We start from the raw sequence: 18,438 nt of genomic DNA, 5'->3' as shown, positions 1-18,438 counted from the left end.
TTCCGGCAGACTGAACACCACGGGGTGTATTGCTGCCCCCCTCCACTTAAAGGGAAATGCACCTCGCATCTACTCATATTCGATCATGAAGTCCGGAAGAGGTTATGAAGTGGAGCACAGCCTCCGCTACGCCCTTACAGTTCACATTTGGATTGAGGAGAACTTTTAATGATACTGAAGAGAATCCTAGCTTCATGACATCAATAAAAAGAGCTCTTCTGAAGTCTGCATATTTCTCACATTCCAACAGCACGTGATGAACCATTTCTGACTTTCTACAGAGGTCACAAAGACCATCTTGATGTTTTCCTATTAGAGCTAGATTATTTGCCAGGCCACAATGTCCAAGTCTTAATCGCGTGAGGACAACTTGCTCCCTTCGGTTTTTCCCACAGATTGGATTGCAGGATTTTACACTGCTGGATTTGGTGGTAGTGCCTCCCTCTTAATTCCCCATCCCATTCTTCCTGCCATTTCCCAGAAACATACTCGTTAACTATGCTGCGACACTCGAACTGCCCCAACGAGACCCTAACCTCCACTTCCAGCTGCTTTAGAGCCTCCTTAGCGACTGCATCCACAACCTCGTTTCCCTTGACGCCCACATGGGCCGGAACCCAAACAAAGCCTACACTCATACCGCGCTGTTCTATCCTATGCAAAACAACCATAATTTCACATATTATGTCGGGCCGAGCACCAACGCCCCCCCCCCTCCAGCGCCATCAAGGCTGACATAGAATCAGAGCAGATAACGACTCTCTCCTCCCTACTTGATTCAGCCCACAATAATGCCCACAGTATACCCACAAGCTCCGCTGTGAATACCGATAACCTGTCAGGAAGCCGACGACACTGCCTCACATCTGTAAATGGGGTACATAGAAACCAAATCCTACCCTTTTTGTGTCTGGGTCTCTCGACCCATCTGTATAAATTTGAGTGAAATCACCCCACCTATTCACAAGATGCTCCTCCACATAAACAGAATAATTAACTGCTGAGCCATCATTCATTGCCTTATTGACAGATAGATCAACCTCTGCCTCCGGCCAGAGCCACTGTGGGACTGAAGGCCAACAGACAGGGGGCGCTATCCCTGCTGTTTCCAACGCGAGATCTCCTAAAAGACTTTTAACTGACAGGACAAGGCTACTATGATTAAGTCTCCCTCTCCCCCCTACAAATTCCCAGCAATCCGCAAGCAGAGAAGCCGAAGGAAGAGCTGTACTGGCTCCTTTTAATTTAATGCAATAATTGAGAGTCAATTTTTTACGTCTCCAACTCAATGGGGCCTCCCCCGCCTCAACCAACAACGCTGGGACAGATGTGGTCCGGAAGGCCCCAGTACAAAGCCGCAGCGCCTTGGCTTGAACCACATCTAGCAACTGTAACACTGACTTTGCCGCAGAGCCGTATGCAATGCAACCGTAATCCAAGGCAGACCTTATCATAACCTTATACACTGTCATCATTGCCCGCCTGCCAGCCCCCCAAGAAGACCCAGCTAGGCACCTTAAGATGTTGATGATTTTCCCACACTTACTTACCAATTTGAGGACATGTTCTTTATACGTCAGCCTCTGATCAAACCATACTCCAAGAAACTTAAAAGAGGCAACTCTTTCTAAAGGCTGCCCGTAGAGCTTTAGACCATACTCAGCTAACTTCCGTTTCCTGCCAAAAATGACAAACTTAGTTTTAGCCACAGACAACCGAAAACCCCATTTGGTGGCCCACATCTCCACCTGGTCAAGAGCAGCCTGCATCCGGTTGATCAAATACTTCACATTTCTCCCTCTCTTCCATACGGCTCCATCATCTGCAAAGAGAGAATGCTCAAACCCACTCCCAACATTACTGAAGATATCATTTACCATTATGTTGAAAAGAACAGGACTGATCACACTACCCTGTGGTGTTCCGTTATCCACATCTACTATGCCAGAGAAAGAGCCTCCCACTCTTACCTGAACATGTCGAGACCCAAGGAAATCTTTAATCCAGTTAAACATTCTACCACGAATACCAGCGTCATACAGCTTTATAACCAAGCCCGCCTTCCAGAGCATGTCGTACGCTTTCTCGATATCAAGAAACACACTAACAAGAGCCTCTTTGTTAAAGAGAGCTTGCTTAACATCCCTGTCAAGGAGCAAGACCGAATCCATTGTCCCACGACCAAGCCTAAATCCACTCTGAGCGGGAGAAAAATAACCAGACTTCTCAAGTCTGTGTACCAGGCGGTCAGTGACCATTCTCTCCATTATTTTACAGATTACAGCAGTCAGGGCAATTGGCCTATACGACCCAGGGCTTTCAGCTTCCTTTCCAGGTTTCAAGATCGGGACTATCACTGCATGCTTCCACTCCACTGGGAGACACCCCTCTTGCCACACTGAATTAATGAGTGCTAACAGCTCACCCAAGGTCCACTCATCCATGTGTTGAAAGATCTCGTAACCCAGGCCGTCTCTGCCAGGAGTGGAGTGGTTTCCTCGCCTAATGGCTTGCTTAAGCTCTCTAATTGAGAAGAAGAGGTTAATTGGGTCACTATTATCATTATTCCTGCTCAGCTTATACCCCTCTTTATTCAACATACTTCTCCTCCTGAGCTGGCCTTCAGGACTTACATTGGACTCACTGTGGACCTGCTGGAAGGCCCTTACTAAAAGCTCTGACTTCTCCTTTTCAGTGACAGCCACAGATCCCCCTTCAGAAAGAACAGGGATAGACAAAGCTCTGTTGATCCCAGCCATACGATAAATCATATTCCACACCCGACTAAGCGGAGTCTCCCTACACAGGGTCCCACAAAACTTTTGCCAGCTTTCCCTCTTGGCATTCTTAATAATTCTCCTGGCTTCAGCACGCCTTCTTTTATACTCAACTGCAAGACTTTCAACGGATTATTACGCGCTCTTACTGCTTTACTGCAGGCCTCGTTCCACCACGGCACCATCTTTCTTTTTTCCGTCTGCCCTTTAAATGGGATGGACTTTTCTGCAGCTTTTTTAACCACGTTACAAAAGGACCGATTCCATTCTTCAATGCTCCCCTTACTGTCTATCTCCTCCATTCCAGTCGACAGATGATCCAAAAAGGAGTCCCAATCAGCTCTATTATAGCTAAATCTCTTTACAATATTACTATGGTCAAGTTGTGCATCAGCTCCGAGCTTGATCCAGATGGGGAAATGGTCACTTCCTACAGAAGTGCGGTCTAAAACATCCCACCGCCCACACCTAGCTAGCTCACCTGACGACAAAGATAAATCCAAACATGATGGTTCTCCATTACCCACCTGAAAGCGGGTTGGTTTTCCATCGTTCAAAGTCACCAAATTATACTTATCTATCAAGTCTTCAACAATCACTCCATTACGGTCTCTACTACTGCTGCCCCACAAAGGGTTATGAGCGTTGAAGTCACCAAGCCACATCACTGGGGGGCGCATTTGTTCCATTATTATTTCCAACTTTTCACCATCTAGAGGCAGACAAGGATTATAAAAATTGATAAGGGAAAACTTCCCTGACCTACACCAAATCTCCACCACAACACACTCAAGCTCCGTAGTCACATTAACCCTCCTATACTGAACTCCTTCCTGAACAAAAGTTGCACAGCCCCCACCCGACCCATTCACCCTATCCTTGCGTAAACAAACATACCTTGGCACAACAAAGTTCAAATTTGGCTTTAACCACGTCTCTTGAACACACATCACATGAGGCCTATCACTCAGCCCTTCCACGTACTTTTTAAATTCCTGCCCATTAGCTGTGAGGCTTCTCGCGTTCCACTGGACAATAAAAATCATAAGAAGGCTAAATATCATCTCCATTTTCCGGTCGCACTCCATCAATGTTGGCCCTACTAGAAAACACTAATCTATGAAGAGCAGCTGGCTCAATCCCGCCAATTTGGGCCCGGTTTGCCGCATCCACCACACATCTCACTACATCAGAGTTATTTTTACACAACTTTGCACTACTGATTACTTCCACAATGAAAGCCAGGAAATTAACCCTATTGATCACCACTGTGTCCTCCGACACCTCAGCAGCTTGGGGAATCGAGAGCCCATGGCTCTTTGCCTCAGCACTTGCACTCTGCTTACTTACCTGTTTTGCAGCCTCTGCATAGGAGATTCCTCTTACATCCTTGTACTGCTGCACCTTCACAGCTTGTTTATATCGCTCACAGTCCCGGCTGCCGGCTACATGGCCTCCACCACAACTTCCACACTTCAGTAAACTTACCTTACACGCAGCAAACTCGTGGTCTCCGCCACATTTACCGCACCTTCGTACACCCCGACATGCAGCAGCTATGTGCCCATAGCGCTGGCACTTAAAACAGCGCAGCGGCGGCCTTCTGTGCGGATGCACCTTATAAGATACACATCCCAAGTAAACTCGTTCAGGCAGCACCTCATCTCGAAATGTAAGCACCACAACTCCTGTATCATGTCTCGCCCCATCTCTAAAGACTTTAATGCGATCAGCACTAATCACTTTCACATTTTCGATTCCTTTAACCAACTCATCCATCGCTATTTCCAAAGATACACCATACACTACACCCTTAACGCCCGGCTTTTTCCCAGGGACAAATCCTTCCACAGGCCTATCTCCCAGCATTACCAGCCCAGCAGCGGTGGCCGCCTGAGACGCAGACGTACAAAATACGAGCAATTTGCCATCATTCAAAATTTGTGCATGCTTAATTCTCCCCAACTCGTCCCTCAGCATCCCTGCTAGTTTGAGAGGATTCATAGAGTGGAAACTGCCCTCTCTGAGCTTTAGAATTGTTTTAAACTCATCTCGCCTTTCTACTCTTGTCACTTTTGGGGCGCCTCCTGAGCCCGACTCCTGATCAGACTCCTGAGACAACGAACTTTGCTTGCTCCTTTTTCTTAGATCTCCGTTTTTTAGCATCCTCCCAACAACCGCTCCTACCACCACCACCTCCTCCATCCTCATCATCCATTTCAAGGTAAAGTTTTAGTTATTTACAAACGATAATCTGCTTGTTTGAATTGCGAACGCTCTTCCTTCTGGAACCACCCGGGCGTATGCACAGGTGATTATACTCAATTTTATATGCATTTTCATATCGTCTTTGTACCCCGTTTAATTGGTCTTACCAAACCATTTCTATAGCACTTTTCGTGCTTAAAAATAAAGTGTTTCACAGAATAAAACAATTTACATCAAATAGATCAAACACCCCCCCCCCCCCCCCCCCCAATAATCACCTTATCAGTTTAGGTTCTATAGTTTGTTACCTTGTGTAATTTTAAAATTAAAGTTTCCTTTGTGCAAGGTTTAGAGACTGCAAATTAAATTCAGTGCTTTAGTTTCTGGTTATTTTACAAATTATGTAATTGGATTCAATGTCACGCCATTGATATACAAATTTAAAAAATAAAATAAAAAATAAAAAAAAAAGGGGGGGGGGGGCACAGACCACTTTGATTATGAAAGTCAGGCGCGGAAAAAATAAAACTAGGCTTTTTTTTTTTTTTTAAATTAAAAGCTTTATTTAAATCTGGTATTAATTTTAAAAACAGCTTAAAAATCCAGCTGCCCACTTGTCACGGAACCGGGAGCCCCTAAAAATGAGAGGCACTAGTCCGGTGTGAGGGACTCAGAGTCATCAGAGCAGCGGCGGGTTTCTTCAGCTCCTTCATCACCTGCAGGCCGAGAGCTTTAACTGGCCGCAGGTTGACCCGGGACCTGTTGGGCTCCAGGCGTGGTGGTGTGGTTTTCTCCGATTTGGAGTCAGATACAGTCACTTTGAGTGGTTGGTTCCGATGGGACTCCCGCCTGCTCATGGGCGGACTCGCGGCCAGCGCTGCAGGCGTGGTTACCTTCGGCACGTGCGACAGCGACGTGCCAGCTACTTGCCGGGGTCGCCTGACGCGCAGTGAGAGATTCATGGGGAACACCCGAGGAGAAGCCGCCGAGCTTGTCGGGGTATTGGGTGGGCTGTCTTCCGGTGGGTCGTCATGGTCGGAAAGCAGCCTGGCCCGTTCCGGGGAGCTCCGGCGAAAACAGGGAGAAAATAGAAGCGGACTGCGTGAAAGGCCGAGGAAGCTCGGGATCCGCTCCGGAGTCAGAACCAGAGACCTCAGAGTAGAGCTGGATTTCACGGCCGACATATCACCTGAATCCCTAAACAAACAAGGACACATGCAGCTGCAAACGTTAACACGATTATCCAGTATTTAGATATTAATTTAAAACAGCAGATAAACTGCAATTTGATTTAGACTCTATATCCTCATATCCTACCTGGTAGATGTGCACAATTTTTAATCTGAGCCTTCAGTCGGAACTCGACACGCCCTTTTCATGAACTAAAATAAAGAAATGAGAACGAGGTTCATAGTCAGTTGGTCTTAAAAGGTTAAAACGTAAGTGAATTAGTTTCCACAAATATCTGAGATTTGATGAGCAGCATACCACAGGAAGTGCAGCTGATCTGGAGCAACTGAACCTGAATTTTCTGGTTTATAACAGCAGCAACAGGTGGTTTCAATCACACTCTAATCAGAAGTCAGCCAAACATACAGACTTTAAAATAACCGGAACAGATTTTCACATCTCATATTTAAAGTAACACGGAAAAATATGGCAATGGTTGTAACTTGGCTCACTTAAAGTAAATTTCTTTTACAGTGCATTACTCTTATAATACAACCAGATAGTCATTACATCCTCATTAACAACTCAGTTAATGTTGCCTGATAGAGAAGGCTTCATGCACATAGTGAAGGCATTTATGCCTGTTAAAACCTACTGTAAACAGTGAACTAATCCTACCAAAGTTGAAAAATATGACACTTAAATTTGGAAATGCATTGAAGCAAAAATCATTGTGATTTTTACAGTAATCTGAATCCCTTTACCAGTACAACCTGGTCTGTATAAATTCTAAATATCATGAGTCCAATTTTGTCTCAGCTTTGATGTTGGTTTTCTGTCCATTTTATCCTATCATGTTTTAACTTGAACACACTAATTACTTCAATTTTCTTTATTTAATATTATCATAAAAGCAAAAAAGGGACCGTATTCACATCTGATCCCTCTTAAAGATTAGTTCCCTCTTGATTTTAGGGCTTGTGGCTCTTTTGGCAATCTTGTCCAGACATAATTTGTTCACTTAAAATGCTTTACAATGAAACCTGTCTGGATAAAATTAAGACAAGAAACAGACTTTTTCTGACACTACTGTGGAAACTTATGACTCAAAGCAGGTGAGGTCCTCATTTACCTTCAAAAATAATCTTAGTCATGAAAAATGTAAAGTCTATAAAACACTCATTTTTTATGTTGAAGAAGTTGTAAATGGGTTTTTATAAAAAGCATTTAGTCGCTCAAGTTCCACACCAAATTCCATAGGGATTTGACATGTTTTCCACCAACATCACATATTCCATTGGCTGTGGGGCCTTGGTTCCCTTGAGAAGCATCATAACCCCATCCCAACCCAAAGTAACAGACGTATGACATCCTGAAACCATCAGTGTTTATATTAAGAATTCATCTGAAAAGATCTAACAACAGATGAGCTTTTACTGAAGTGAGACAAACAAGGATGAGCTGCTAAAAACAGCAGGAAGTTGGGATCCTCAAAAACAATAATCCAAGGTCCCATTACCCTTGAAAATTTTGAGAAAAACAAAACAAAACAAAGAACAGGGCTTGCACTGATAATGTCATAATTTTAAGTCCACTGTTAAAATCAGTCCATTTGGTTCAAGAGTTTGTGGCTTCCTCCCCCAGTGCATCAAGGGACATCAGCCACACCCTGACTTTTGACCAGCCTCGGTTAGGAGTCCTGCAAATCGGTCCTTGTCTCCATGGAAACATAATTAGTCTTGTCATGTTTAAGTCAGTTCACAACATGGATTTAAAGCCTGCAGTGTTTCTGAGCCCATCTCAGACGTCTTGCAGTGGTCAAGTGGCTGGTTAGCTGGAGTGTGCTTGGTCACGACACACATCAGTCGCTGTCGGAGCCAACAGCTGATGAGCCTTTTCGCTTTCTCTTCGGTGCTTTAGGCTTTGAGTCTTCCTCCTCCTGAAACAGACAGAACAATGTCACGGCTAAATCTGAAACCAATCCCAGACTTCTGTGGATTTGAGTTTTGCAAACGCTATATGGTGTGGCTAGATACCGAGGCACTGCTGGATGCGCTCTCTTCCTCGTTGTTGGTGGGTGGAGCTGCTCCTTTTCTTGAACGAGGTGACGAAGCTGGAGCTTTTCGCCGAGACTTTGGAGGCTTTGACTGAGAGTCCTCATACTCCTCTGCAAGGGCGAATAAATCACTGAACCTGAAGGGGGAATGAATTATGTTAACATCTGCTGGTGTGGTGAGAGTTAGTGCATACGATGGCAACATTAGAAGTTTATTGAGTACCTCATCTTATGGGCTTCATCACAGCTGGCCTGAACATGTTGTAGAGCTTGGAGGATGGGTGTCTGAGTAAAGACTAAGAGAGAAAAACAGACCTTTAATGACCTGAATGTCATCAATAATCAATAATTCTGAGCATATGCGTTCTCACAGTTGTTCTTTGTGTTGCTCAGACTCAATCTCAGGTTGTCCATGTGCTCCAAGATCTGTTCTAGAGTCAGCTGGGCAAGTTTACTGCTTGAACTACGAAGACTGAAGACAGAGACAGAGACGGAGACCTAATTTGCAGCAGCAGGATGGGAAACTTGACTATTTTGTCCATCTCTCCAAGGACCAGACCAACTTAACCCAAACCGCTCTTTGCATCTTCATTTTTCATTTTATCTCTTTTTGTTCTCACCTCTGTCTTTTCCGTGGCTGGTTGTTGTTTTTGATAAGCTGGGCCTTGATATGTTCCCCTAACGTATCATCATATTTTGACGCCCAGTGTCTAAGGATGCTAGTGGTGAACTGATCCTCAGGGTGGCAGGGACGACTCAGGACCATCTTCACCATTTCTTCACTAGGCCTGGGACAAAAATATACAGCGGGACATTAACTAGGGCATATAAACTTGGGACTAGTCAAATAGTTTTCTTGCTTGGCATACTTTTCTCTACGAAGCTGCAACAGCAGACAAGACAAGGCCTCTGGGTGTTCTGAAAAACACATGAACAAAAGATGGTAAATAAACCATACTACATTGATTCCTGTTTTGTGTCTTTGTGTAGTAGCTTTGAGTTAACAGTGTTTCAGTGGTTACCTTTGTATTTGAGGTGCTGCAGGATGGGGATGATGGTTTCCAGGGGGATACTGTGAGCGAGAAACAACTGCCAGGTGCTGTACTGCTCAAAGGTCTCCCAATCAAGAGACTGAACTAAGAACATGAAGAGGAAAATAAAAGCACATTAAAACAAACTAAAGTCCCAAATGTAACACAAGTCTTTCTATAAAACTTAAGTTTCTCACTGAGGATATTGAGAACCGAGTCTTTCCGGAACATCACCAGATTACCCATCATCACGTGACACATCAGCTCCTGTAACTGCACACAGATAAGTGATATCCTTGTTACCGGACAGCTGACAAAAAGGACCCACACCCACAGCTGCAGAGATTTGATGAGTCTTCTCAGTCTTACCTGCGTTGAGTCAATAACAGCGACAATCATATTTAGCAGCTCGCCACTTCGAAGCGTTTCATCTGGAAACTGAACAACGACCTTGATCAGAGAGTGTGTGTTATGTACATCTGACTTTGTGCACACAAGTTTCAGACCATGTTTTACACTTGGGTTATTCAACTTGGTCACACAAATTAACGAGTCATTGTGGAGAACGTCGTAAGCTGTTGGAACCATTTAATGCAAGTCAGGTGTCTTGGAGCAAGGAAACATTAAAAACCTGCAGAACTGCCCCCTTTGCAGACTAAACTGAACAATAAGCTTCTATAATGCACAAACATTTCAGCTCTATGGGGATAGTCTTGTATTGTTGGGACATATGTACATAAGAGAGCATTTTGGTCTATAATGACATCTTCAGATGGTGTGGTTTCAGGTATGAATTAGTTTCATGTGACCTGGCTAAATCCCATTGGTGGTGCTTGTCTTACCTCAGAGTAAATGGAGGGTGTGAGGTAGCAAAGAAGCCTGACATCGTCCTCCTGACAGGCCTTCATGTCCATCATCAGACAAGTGTGCAGGTCTCCAAGAGCAGTCGCCTGGGCAAACGACTCGTAAAGCATCATCTTACCATTTGCTGCTTTACTGTTGGATCACACATACAGATGTTTTAAATTCTTAATGTTCACATGTTTAACATAGTGTTAAATGAGCCTGTTTATCAGCTCTGACATTACACAAAGGTCACCTTGCTTTCAGATAGTACAGTAAGTGGTATCCAATCTTTGGCTGCTTCTGGTAAAGTTCTGCCAACATGTCAAGCAGCACTGAGAACCCACTGTTGTCTTCTTGCATGGTGACTAGGTTCCTGAAGATTAGACAGAAGGGTTTGCACACCGACTCCTCCAGTGACCTAAAGAGAGATAGACCATTAATCACCGAGACTCACAGGTCAAAAAGAAAGTCAGTCCTGTTTCAGATAGACAGGACAGTCTTACTCTTCAGTAATCTCCTCTGGCAGGACGTCCCCCCTGAAATGATCTTTAAATAGTTCAGCCAAACAGGAAGACAGAGCTGACATCTGCTCCGAATCAAAGTCCTCCTGCAGTACAGAAGAGTAAAGAAGTACACATAACAGATATGACTTGTCGTTCAAGTGAAAACAGAATATCTGGCTTTGCTTCAGATGGATGGATGCAAAAAAGCTCATAAGCTCAAATATGGCTTCTGCTCTGGATACTAATTAGTTATCACTATGCTGAAAGTTCAACTATAAATGTTACTGATTGATTTGTACAGGGAGAAAAAAAATGACTCACCTCTAGGATCAGATCCACAATCTCCTGCATTAATTCACATTGAGTCTCTGTATCACTGTGGAAGGACACATTGGTGGTAAAACACATGCAAATGTAATGTGAGCTCTGGCTTTCAGTTTGATGTGAGAAACTTAAGAAAAATTGTAGGGTCCAACCTGGTCTTCTGAAGTTGCTGCACCTTTTCCTTCATGGTGTCATCTAACTGGTCAAGCCAAGGTGTGATGTCAGCAGGCTCCTCTATTACAGCCTCTTTGATTGGATGAAACCTAAATTCCCTCTTCTTTCCTGTACAGTTATTAACAGGGTTAACAGGGTGTGTGACATAATATACAACTATTAGTTTTTATGAAGAAACTATTAAAGATGTGAGCATGTTTTCCCGAATCATCTACATCTGAAAATATAAAACAATATAGTATGCATTAACTTGTTTGGACTAGTTTAAACCTATCAGATCAGAACAGTTTATTCATGTGCAGCCAATCTGACATGGTTATGCAAGTCATAATTTATTTTCACCTTTGTTGTTTACTTCCTCCTCATCATCGCTGAAAGCAGCTTCTGTGTTGTCATAGCAACCTTCCTCCTTGTCCAGCACATGGTTGTCCATATCCATGGAAACTGCCTCTTCCATTTTCACTGCAGGATATAGAAATATTGTAACATTGCACCTGAGTTTTTTTCTTTTGTCTACTGATGATACATTGTGGGCACAGCATGCTCGCTTAAGTTTAATTGTAAATTCACACCTGTTCATCATGTTTTAAATGCATGTGTGAGTTTTAAATAGATGTGTTTTCAAGTATGTGTGCTTGTGTTACCTTCAGTGGGAGGGGATGGTGGGCTGCAGAATTCAGGGAATCTTTCTCTGAGCATCGATCGCAACTCTCTGTCTAACTTTGGATTATCGAACAATGGAGCGAGGTGACTGGAAGACAGAGATAAATAATTATTTATTAAAAATGCTCAGACTGATAGGTTTACTGAATAATATGATGTATATTCGATAAATGTAATGAAGGATGTAATTCTTACGCCAGCACTCTCTTCTCCATAATAAAGTTGAGCGAGTTGAAGACACCCTGACGGACCTGAGACTCCAATGGAGGAAAGAAGTGAGGGATGATCTGAGGAGGGAAAGAGGGAACAAAAGAGGCAGGAAAGGATTAAATGAAACAAAAAAAGTGCTATTGTTTCAAAACATTTAATTCATGTTTTTTTTGTGTTTCAGTATTTATTGTGCATGTTACCCTGCACATGAAGTCTAGTAGTGTGGCTGTGATGGCAGGATGAGGTTTCATGGAGTGATGCATCACCAGGATGGCTGGTTCTGAAACAAAATAAAAACATTGGTGACTTTGGGTCCATTCTTTTGACACCTAAAAGTAGGGAAAAGCATTTTGCTGATGAGAAGAGATATTACCAAAATAAAGGAAGCATGGCCTTTAAATTAATAGTAAAAAAGTTAACAGTAAAGTCATAATTTTGCACATACTGGTTTCAGGCAGTTATAGGTTGTTTAATGTTTGGCCATCAACTCACACTAAGTTACAGGCCATCTTATAACAAATGAGGATGACACTATAGAAAATGAGCTGGACTATGAAAAACCTTTGTTGTTTAGAGCAACTGAACAAAATCACAATATTAGCAGATTGCACAACAAACGAAGGCCACACATCAACATTTTTCATCAAGTTAGAGTGGCTTATTCGCAAACCTGCTCTGGTTAATTCTTTCCAGCCACATGGTTAAAGGGGTATTTTGGCTGAATACGCTGTCACATCTGAGTGGGACATCTTGCTGATCACCCATTTGAAATGTAGTGAATTGTAAAAACTTTAAAGTAAATGGTGTGGACCCCGTCACGTAAACAATTTCACACGATCTTTTCAGAAGTCCAGAGAATCAGTCTAGGTAAAGTGTAGAGCAGTTCTAATCCAAAAGTCGCCCCCAGAAGAAAGCTGTGCATATTACCGTAGATAGATTTTCACTATCGAAAATACTCATTTTATTTATTAGAGGGGGTTTGACTGGAAGATATTTATGACATTTATCGTTTAGATCATAATGTCTGTTTGATAAAAACAATAACCTTTTCACTTTTCAACCAAATAAAGTGAAGATAATACTGAATTCAACCATCCTCTAAATCTTAACCTGTGACACAGGAGGACAGATGTCAGCTTTAAAGCTGGTTTATACTCGCTTGGTGTCTACGTCATGTCAGACCGACGTAGCTGATGCAGATAGTGTGTTAATACGGCAGATGGCAGTAGGGATGGTATCAGCTGATAAACTCTACAGAGCTGAGCTTTTTTAATGCTTTGCTTCAGTTCCTGCAATTATTTTCTGTTGTAGAACAACAATGATGACCAATGGCATTCAATTTAGTGACAATACCCAAACATCTGGAACACATAATTACATTCTGAACTACCACAAGGGAGTTTCTGCACATAGCTGCATTCGCGTAGCTGGGAGCAACAAAAGATCCAAAGAGGTGCATGTGGACCAATGCAGAGGCTATGGTGATTATAGTGTAACCAACCTGACACAGATGCTGTACATAGTGTTTATGCCTCACTGTTTGAGGAATGAGACAGGGCATGCACTGATAATGTCATAATCTCTACGAAGATTAAGACAGCACTCAGTTAAAATTATATTTTGGGTGATGCCTTATAGTTTATGTGTCTTACCTATGTTCATGATGCTGTCTTTCTCTGGGTTGAAGAAAAGCCAGTCATAGAAGAGGGCCAGCTTTGCATTGGAGGCAGCCACATTTGACTATAGAGATGTAGATTATTGATTAGTTACCAATTTTAAATCCAACAATAAAAACCTGCAGCACTGATTCGACGCTATATAAATAAAGTTGAATTGAATTTAATAGAATTGAAGTTGTCAGATTCTCCATGACCATGTACTCTTACCGTGCAGGTCGTGAGCAACCAGCCAATGATAGCCCAGCGTGGTAGGATATCAGAGCTTAGCACCTCATTCGACGGATGAACCACTCCACATATGTATCGAATCAGATCACACCGCAGTGACTGGCTTTCTGCTGTGGACAGGTACTGTCTTTGAAACCAGTCCTGATACCGCTTCTGCTGCCCAAAACGGACCTGAACATAAGTGGAGATACAGAAACACTAGTCACATGTGGAGAAACATACAACCCCAAAGTCACAGGTAATGACAAAATTAGGAAAATAAAGCAGGGATGGGTTATTACCCTAGAGGTCATGAACAGCAGTTTGGTCTCCATATCTGGTGTGAGTCGACAGGCCAGAAATTTCCTAGAGGTCCGTGCTGTCAGAAGCTGAAGGATGCCTAGAGCATGGACAACACAAGATTACGCACATTAGTAAGTTAACATGGACTAAATACGATGCATTGACAAAGATCAGCATTCTAGGAATTAAATCTGGCACTAGGAGTGGGAAAATTGAATCGAAAAATCAAAAACAGGATTTTTTTTGCTTCACAATTTAAAAATTGATCTTTTTTTCTTCAAATAAATAAAAATATCCACTATTGTCATTTTTTAAAATAATTTTTTATTGATCTTTTTACTTGTTATTTTGGGCATTACAGCAGCAGAATGATGGTCTGGCTACTGTGTTGTCTTTCCCTAATTGAAATCAAGAAAAATGATGAGCAAACAAAATTTTTTTTTTTCTTTTTTATGTTTTTTATCCACAAAAATCAGCAATATCGAAGAATTGTGAGAATCGCAATTTAAATTGAATCAGCATCCAAAAAATCTGAATCGAATCGGGATAAAAGCATATCTTCACAGCCCTATCTAACACCCTATATAACCTACCTCTAATACCCTAAGAATTATATTCTGGTATATCTAGGGATTATAGGTTTTGTAGTTTACCAGTAAACTGAGGACTAAGAACTTGTGGGTTGTGGAGCAAGTCTCTCCAGAGCTGCTCCATCTCTGGGATCCGAGCAACATTTTGCAGCAGACGAACCAGATCTCTGCCAATGATCAGGCATTCCATGAACTTTAGACACACAAAGAGATGGAGTTGTCAGTGATAACCCAGAAACACAAATATAGCAGACAACCCTAACACCTCCTCCTTTAAAAAAAAAACAAAAAAAACACAAAAGCAAAAAAACTACCTTCTCTCTCAGCATGCTGATACAGAAGTCGACTTCTTTCTGGCGTAGGGGCAACAGGTTTGGAGTTCCGTGGTCGACTATCAGACGAAGGTAGGTGTACACCGACATGGCTATTAGCATGCCGCTCTTCAACACCCACTCCCTTTAGATAACAGAATATTCAGCTACAATCAGTAAAAGCGTTCAGTTGTTTCACTGCAAAAGTATTTAAGTGCTACAATGTAAAACCTCTCTCTGGTGCTATATCCTCCTGACTACCAGGAAAAAAAATGTGTAACTACAAATGTCCACTACGGAGGACATTGCTTAAACTTTTAAATATTGTGGTAAAATATAGTTATATTTTTCTAAGAAACAATTTAATGTTTTCATAAGATATTCAATGAAAATATAACTACAAAATTTCAAGTAAAAATCAGCACAAAGAACAGTATTATGCACTTTTGCTCTTCCCATAAACCATGCTTGTTGCAATGGAGGCCATTTTTCTTGAAGAGAGAAAGAAAGTTCACAAAGACCCACCCCTACAAATGAGGTACCATTTAAAAGCACTAAATGTCGTCTTTAAAGACGAAAAGGTGTTAGTTCAGTAGCATTCAGGGAGATGAAAATATTTAGGTTTACAAAGGTCCTCCACAGAGGACAAATTGAACTACTGGTAGTGAGGAGGATATGTGGTAAAAAAACAAAAACAAGGTAAGGACACAGAACATTTACTGTGAAGCACACTAAAACCTTCTTTTTAAAAAACAGGAGAGAAGCTTACTTTTGCTCAAGCAAGATGTCAAGTACGCTCTCAGCCAACCATAGGTTCTTTGCAGAGATGTCTCCACCTACATACAGCAAGCAGCGACATTAAAATGGATCTGATGACACTGAAATGTTTGACACAAGGTTCTGAGCAAGACGAGTCTGACCTGCAATTTGTTTAAGAAGCGTCATTATGACACCATCAGCTCCAATTACTCCGCTCTTCACGAGTTCTCTTACCAGCCATACAAGCTGTACACACATCAACACCAGTTAATAATCCCAACACTCCACAGTTGTCCTCACAGGGCTCATTGCAAATGCCTGCAAACACTTATTCTGTAATTGTGTGTGGAATATTGATTACCTGTGTTCTTGGGATGTCCTGCAATTTTAAGAACTTCTCCATCAGTATCTGGTTGATCTTTACCAAAACTATGTTCATCCCATCTCTGTTAACCAGTGTCAGGTCTCTGTAAGACTTTTGAAACAAAACAATAGTGATATTACACTGGTTTCACAATGCTGCCAAAGGTTCCTGAAGATGCAATGATAACTCACTCTCTGGGCCTGGGTTGGCTCTGTGAGGACCAGAGTGAATAGGCCCAGACACACTTCCTCATGCTGTTGCTGGCCTTTACACACCTGTGGGATAGGTATACAAAATAAAAAGGAGAAAAATTTTACTTTTTGTTTTAACTAAACAACTACATTTAAATGCAGAAACCACAGCTTTATATTGGATACTGTAAATAAGAAAGACACTATTAAATAAAATTATCCAGCCAACACTATCAATGAAAATGAATGCTGAAATATTGAGACAAAAAAACTATCTAGACCAAGTGGAGTAAGTTGGAAGGAAAGAAACACAGAGAAATATTCCTTGAATTATGGAATTAGGATTTGTGTGAAGTGAACAACTTCAGGGATTAAAAAAAACTTTTTGACAGATGTTTATAATTTCTTGAAGTAGATGTTGGCAGTATTCATCAGTATTTGTGGTGTAGTTTAACACGAGCAAATATATTTGTCATTTGCAATTTATTGGATGGCTCTCTGTTCCCCTTACGTTGGCAGTGAGTGCATCGTTAGCTTCTCTCTCCGACAGCCCGTTGATCAATGCCTGGACTATTCCAACACACCGCTCCAATCTCTGCACACAAACACAATAACATGCATGACTGACCACAAAAACAACACATCAAAAACAAAACAGAAAAAAAATAACCAACCTAACAACAATCATAACCATAACCATGAAAAGAAATAACAAAAAATGTCAAATGGCAAACTCAGTTTAACAAAACAAACACACAAATAACACAACCATAAATGGAGTGAAAGCAAATGTGAAGACAAAACACAAGAAACTACAAACACATTAGAACAGAATTACAAAGTGTGATATTATATTATATTATATTAAACATAACATAAAGACAAAAACAAACATGGCAAACACAAGACAGACATACCAAACACAATAACAAACATATGACAAAATAACTAATTAAACAGCAAGGGTGGTTGATTAGCTCTATTATCAAGTAGTCACTCGGTAATCCCAACAGAGTCGTTTTATCACATGAAATCTAGTCTAATTAAATAAAACAAATCATCTGTCAGTCTGAGTAGCTCTGACAAGAAACAGTACGCATGCGCAACTGTCATAGGTCTCATCCATATGTTTACGTAGATTTAGCATGCTAGGCTAACAATTCATAAGATTTGGAACATCATATCAACAGTGCATTATCTCCGTGAGCACAAAAACTATGAACTGATGTCATTAACTACCTAACACCAAGTCTCACAATTTAAACAATATTTCCATGCACCTTACAGCATTGCTGTCTAGAGATACGCTACTAGCCTTTTGCTAGCCATGCTAACTAGCCTATTAGCCGTCTGCACTTGGATAAAATGGTTCCATCATGTCTTTGTACCTCTTGCTTCTTCACAAATAAAACTCCAAATATTTGCCACTAAAGCTCTACTAGGTCCCAGTTCATTCCTGAGATTATCTGCTACCCAGGCCTCAAAAACTGATCGCCTACCTCTTCTAACTCGTCTTTGGTGTCCAGCTGGGTGGACACCAGGAGCCGGCCCTGTGGCTTCGCTTTCGCCGGTGCGGGCTCCATCTGCTCCCGCCGCGCCTCACCGGGCCCCGCGGAGCTGTGAAGTGCTGGGACTGCCGTTGCAGGGGTGTTATGGGTGTGTGTGTGTGTGTGTGTCGATATAATGAAAAGTTCCGGGCTGCAGTAAGGGTAGGAAACTGGCTGTGAGTCGCTTGGGTCTATTAATATGTGTTTTAAAAACTTATGTAGGAACAGCTAGATGTGTGAAACCTACTCTGTGACACCGTCCTACCACAGTAACATAACGGACATCCGCACCGATCAAGCGGAGGGACTGGGAGGCATCCGTACCGCTCATGGACCAATGAAAGCACTCAAAGATTTGAGTGACATTAACACCAGCAAATAAACATGGAAGGAATCTAAAGCCAATCCCTGGCATGCTGTTCTGGTGACCACCACCTGCATGGACACGACTTCACTTTGTTTACAAAGAACTTACACATCAACACTACTGATTATTCAATACTATTCAACAATCAACCAGATTTT

General features: G+C 42.0%; 2 protein-coding genes across 2 annotated transcripts; both read right to left on the bottom strand.

The window, feature by feature from the left end:
- Window positions 1-5,620: 5,620 nt before the first annotated feature.
- Window positions 5,621-7,075, bottom strand: LOC306769913 (uncharacterized protein; the record flags this gene model as incomplete). The annotated part of the gene is made up of 3 exons (XM_079258680.1): window positions 6,474-7,075; window positions 6,303-6,367; window positions 5,621-6,182 (listed from the first exon to the last, which is right to left on the bottom strand). The coding sequence occupies exon 3, from the start codon at window positions 6,167-6,169 to the stop codon at window positions 5,621-5,623; it is 549 nt and encodes a 182-aa protein (XP_079114806.1). The 5' UTR covers window positions 6,170-6,182; window positions 6,303-6,367; window positions 6,474-7,075.
- A 456-nt stretch (window positions 7,076-7,531) lies between these two features.
- Window positions 7,532-18,169, bottom strand: ints3 (integrator complex subunit 3). Its single transcript, XM_079258941.1, has 29 exons — window positions 17,866-18,169; window positions 16,878-16,961; window positions 16,367-16,450; window positions 16,173-16,286; window positions 15,973-16,057; window positions 15,822-15,888; window positions 15,056-15,197; window positions 14,805-14,934; window positions 14,151-14,248; window positions 13,849-14,040; window positions 13,615-13,702; window positions 12,163-12,242; window positions 11,948-12,039; window positions 11,734-11,840; window positions 11,432-11,551; window positions 11,068-11,197; window positions 10,913-10,967; window positions 10,592-10,695; window positions 10,342-10,506; window positions 10,085-10,238; window positions 9,612-9,680; window positions 9,440-9,515; window positions 9,234-9,347; window positions 9,081-9,129; window positions 8,832-8,999; window positions 8,583-8,683; window positions 8,435-8,507; window positions 8,192-8,348; window positions 7,532-8,094 (listed from the first exon to the last, which is right to left on the bottom strand). Exons 1-29 carry the CDS (start codon window positions 17,947-17,949, stop codon window positions 8,017-8,019), a joined length of 3,060 nt encoding a protein of 1,019 aa, XP_079115067.1. The 5' UTR covers window positions 17,950-18,169; the 3' UTR covers window positions 7,532-8,016.
- Between the last annotated feature and the right edge of the window lie 269 nt (window positions 18,170-18,438).

Source organism: Telmatherina bonti (assembly GCF_933228915.1).
Source record: "Telmatherina bonti genome assembly, chromosome: 19".
Classification (NCBI taxonomy): Eukaryota; Metazoa; Chordata; class Actinopteri; order Atheriniformes; family Telmatherinidae; genus Telmatherina; species Telmatherina bonti.
Note: the sequence above shows the minus strand (reverse complement) of the source record. Positions and strands in the feature narration are given on the sequence as shown.

Coding starts and splice junctions, on each gene's coding strand:
- ints3 (XM_079258941.1), bottom strand. CDS start 17,949: ATGGAGCCCGCACCGGCGAAAGCGAAGCCACAGGGCCGGCTCCTGGTG. Junction 16,287..16,366: donor AGCCAACCCAGGCCCAGAGA/GTGAGTTATCAT, acceptor TTGTTTCAAAAG/TCTTACAGAGACCTGACACT. Junction 9,348..9,439: donor CTCGGTTCTCAATATCCTCA/GTGAGAAACTTA, acceptor TCATGTTCTTAG/TTCAGTCTCTTGATTGGGAG.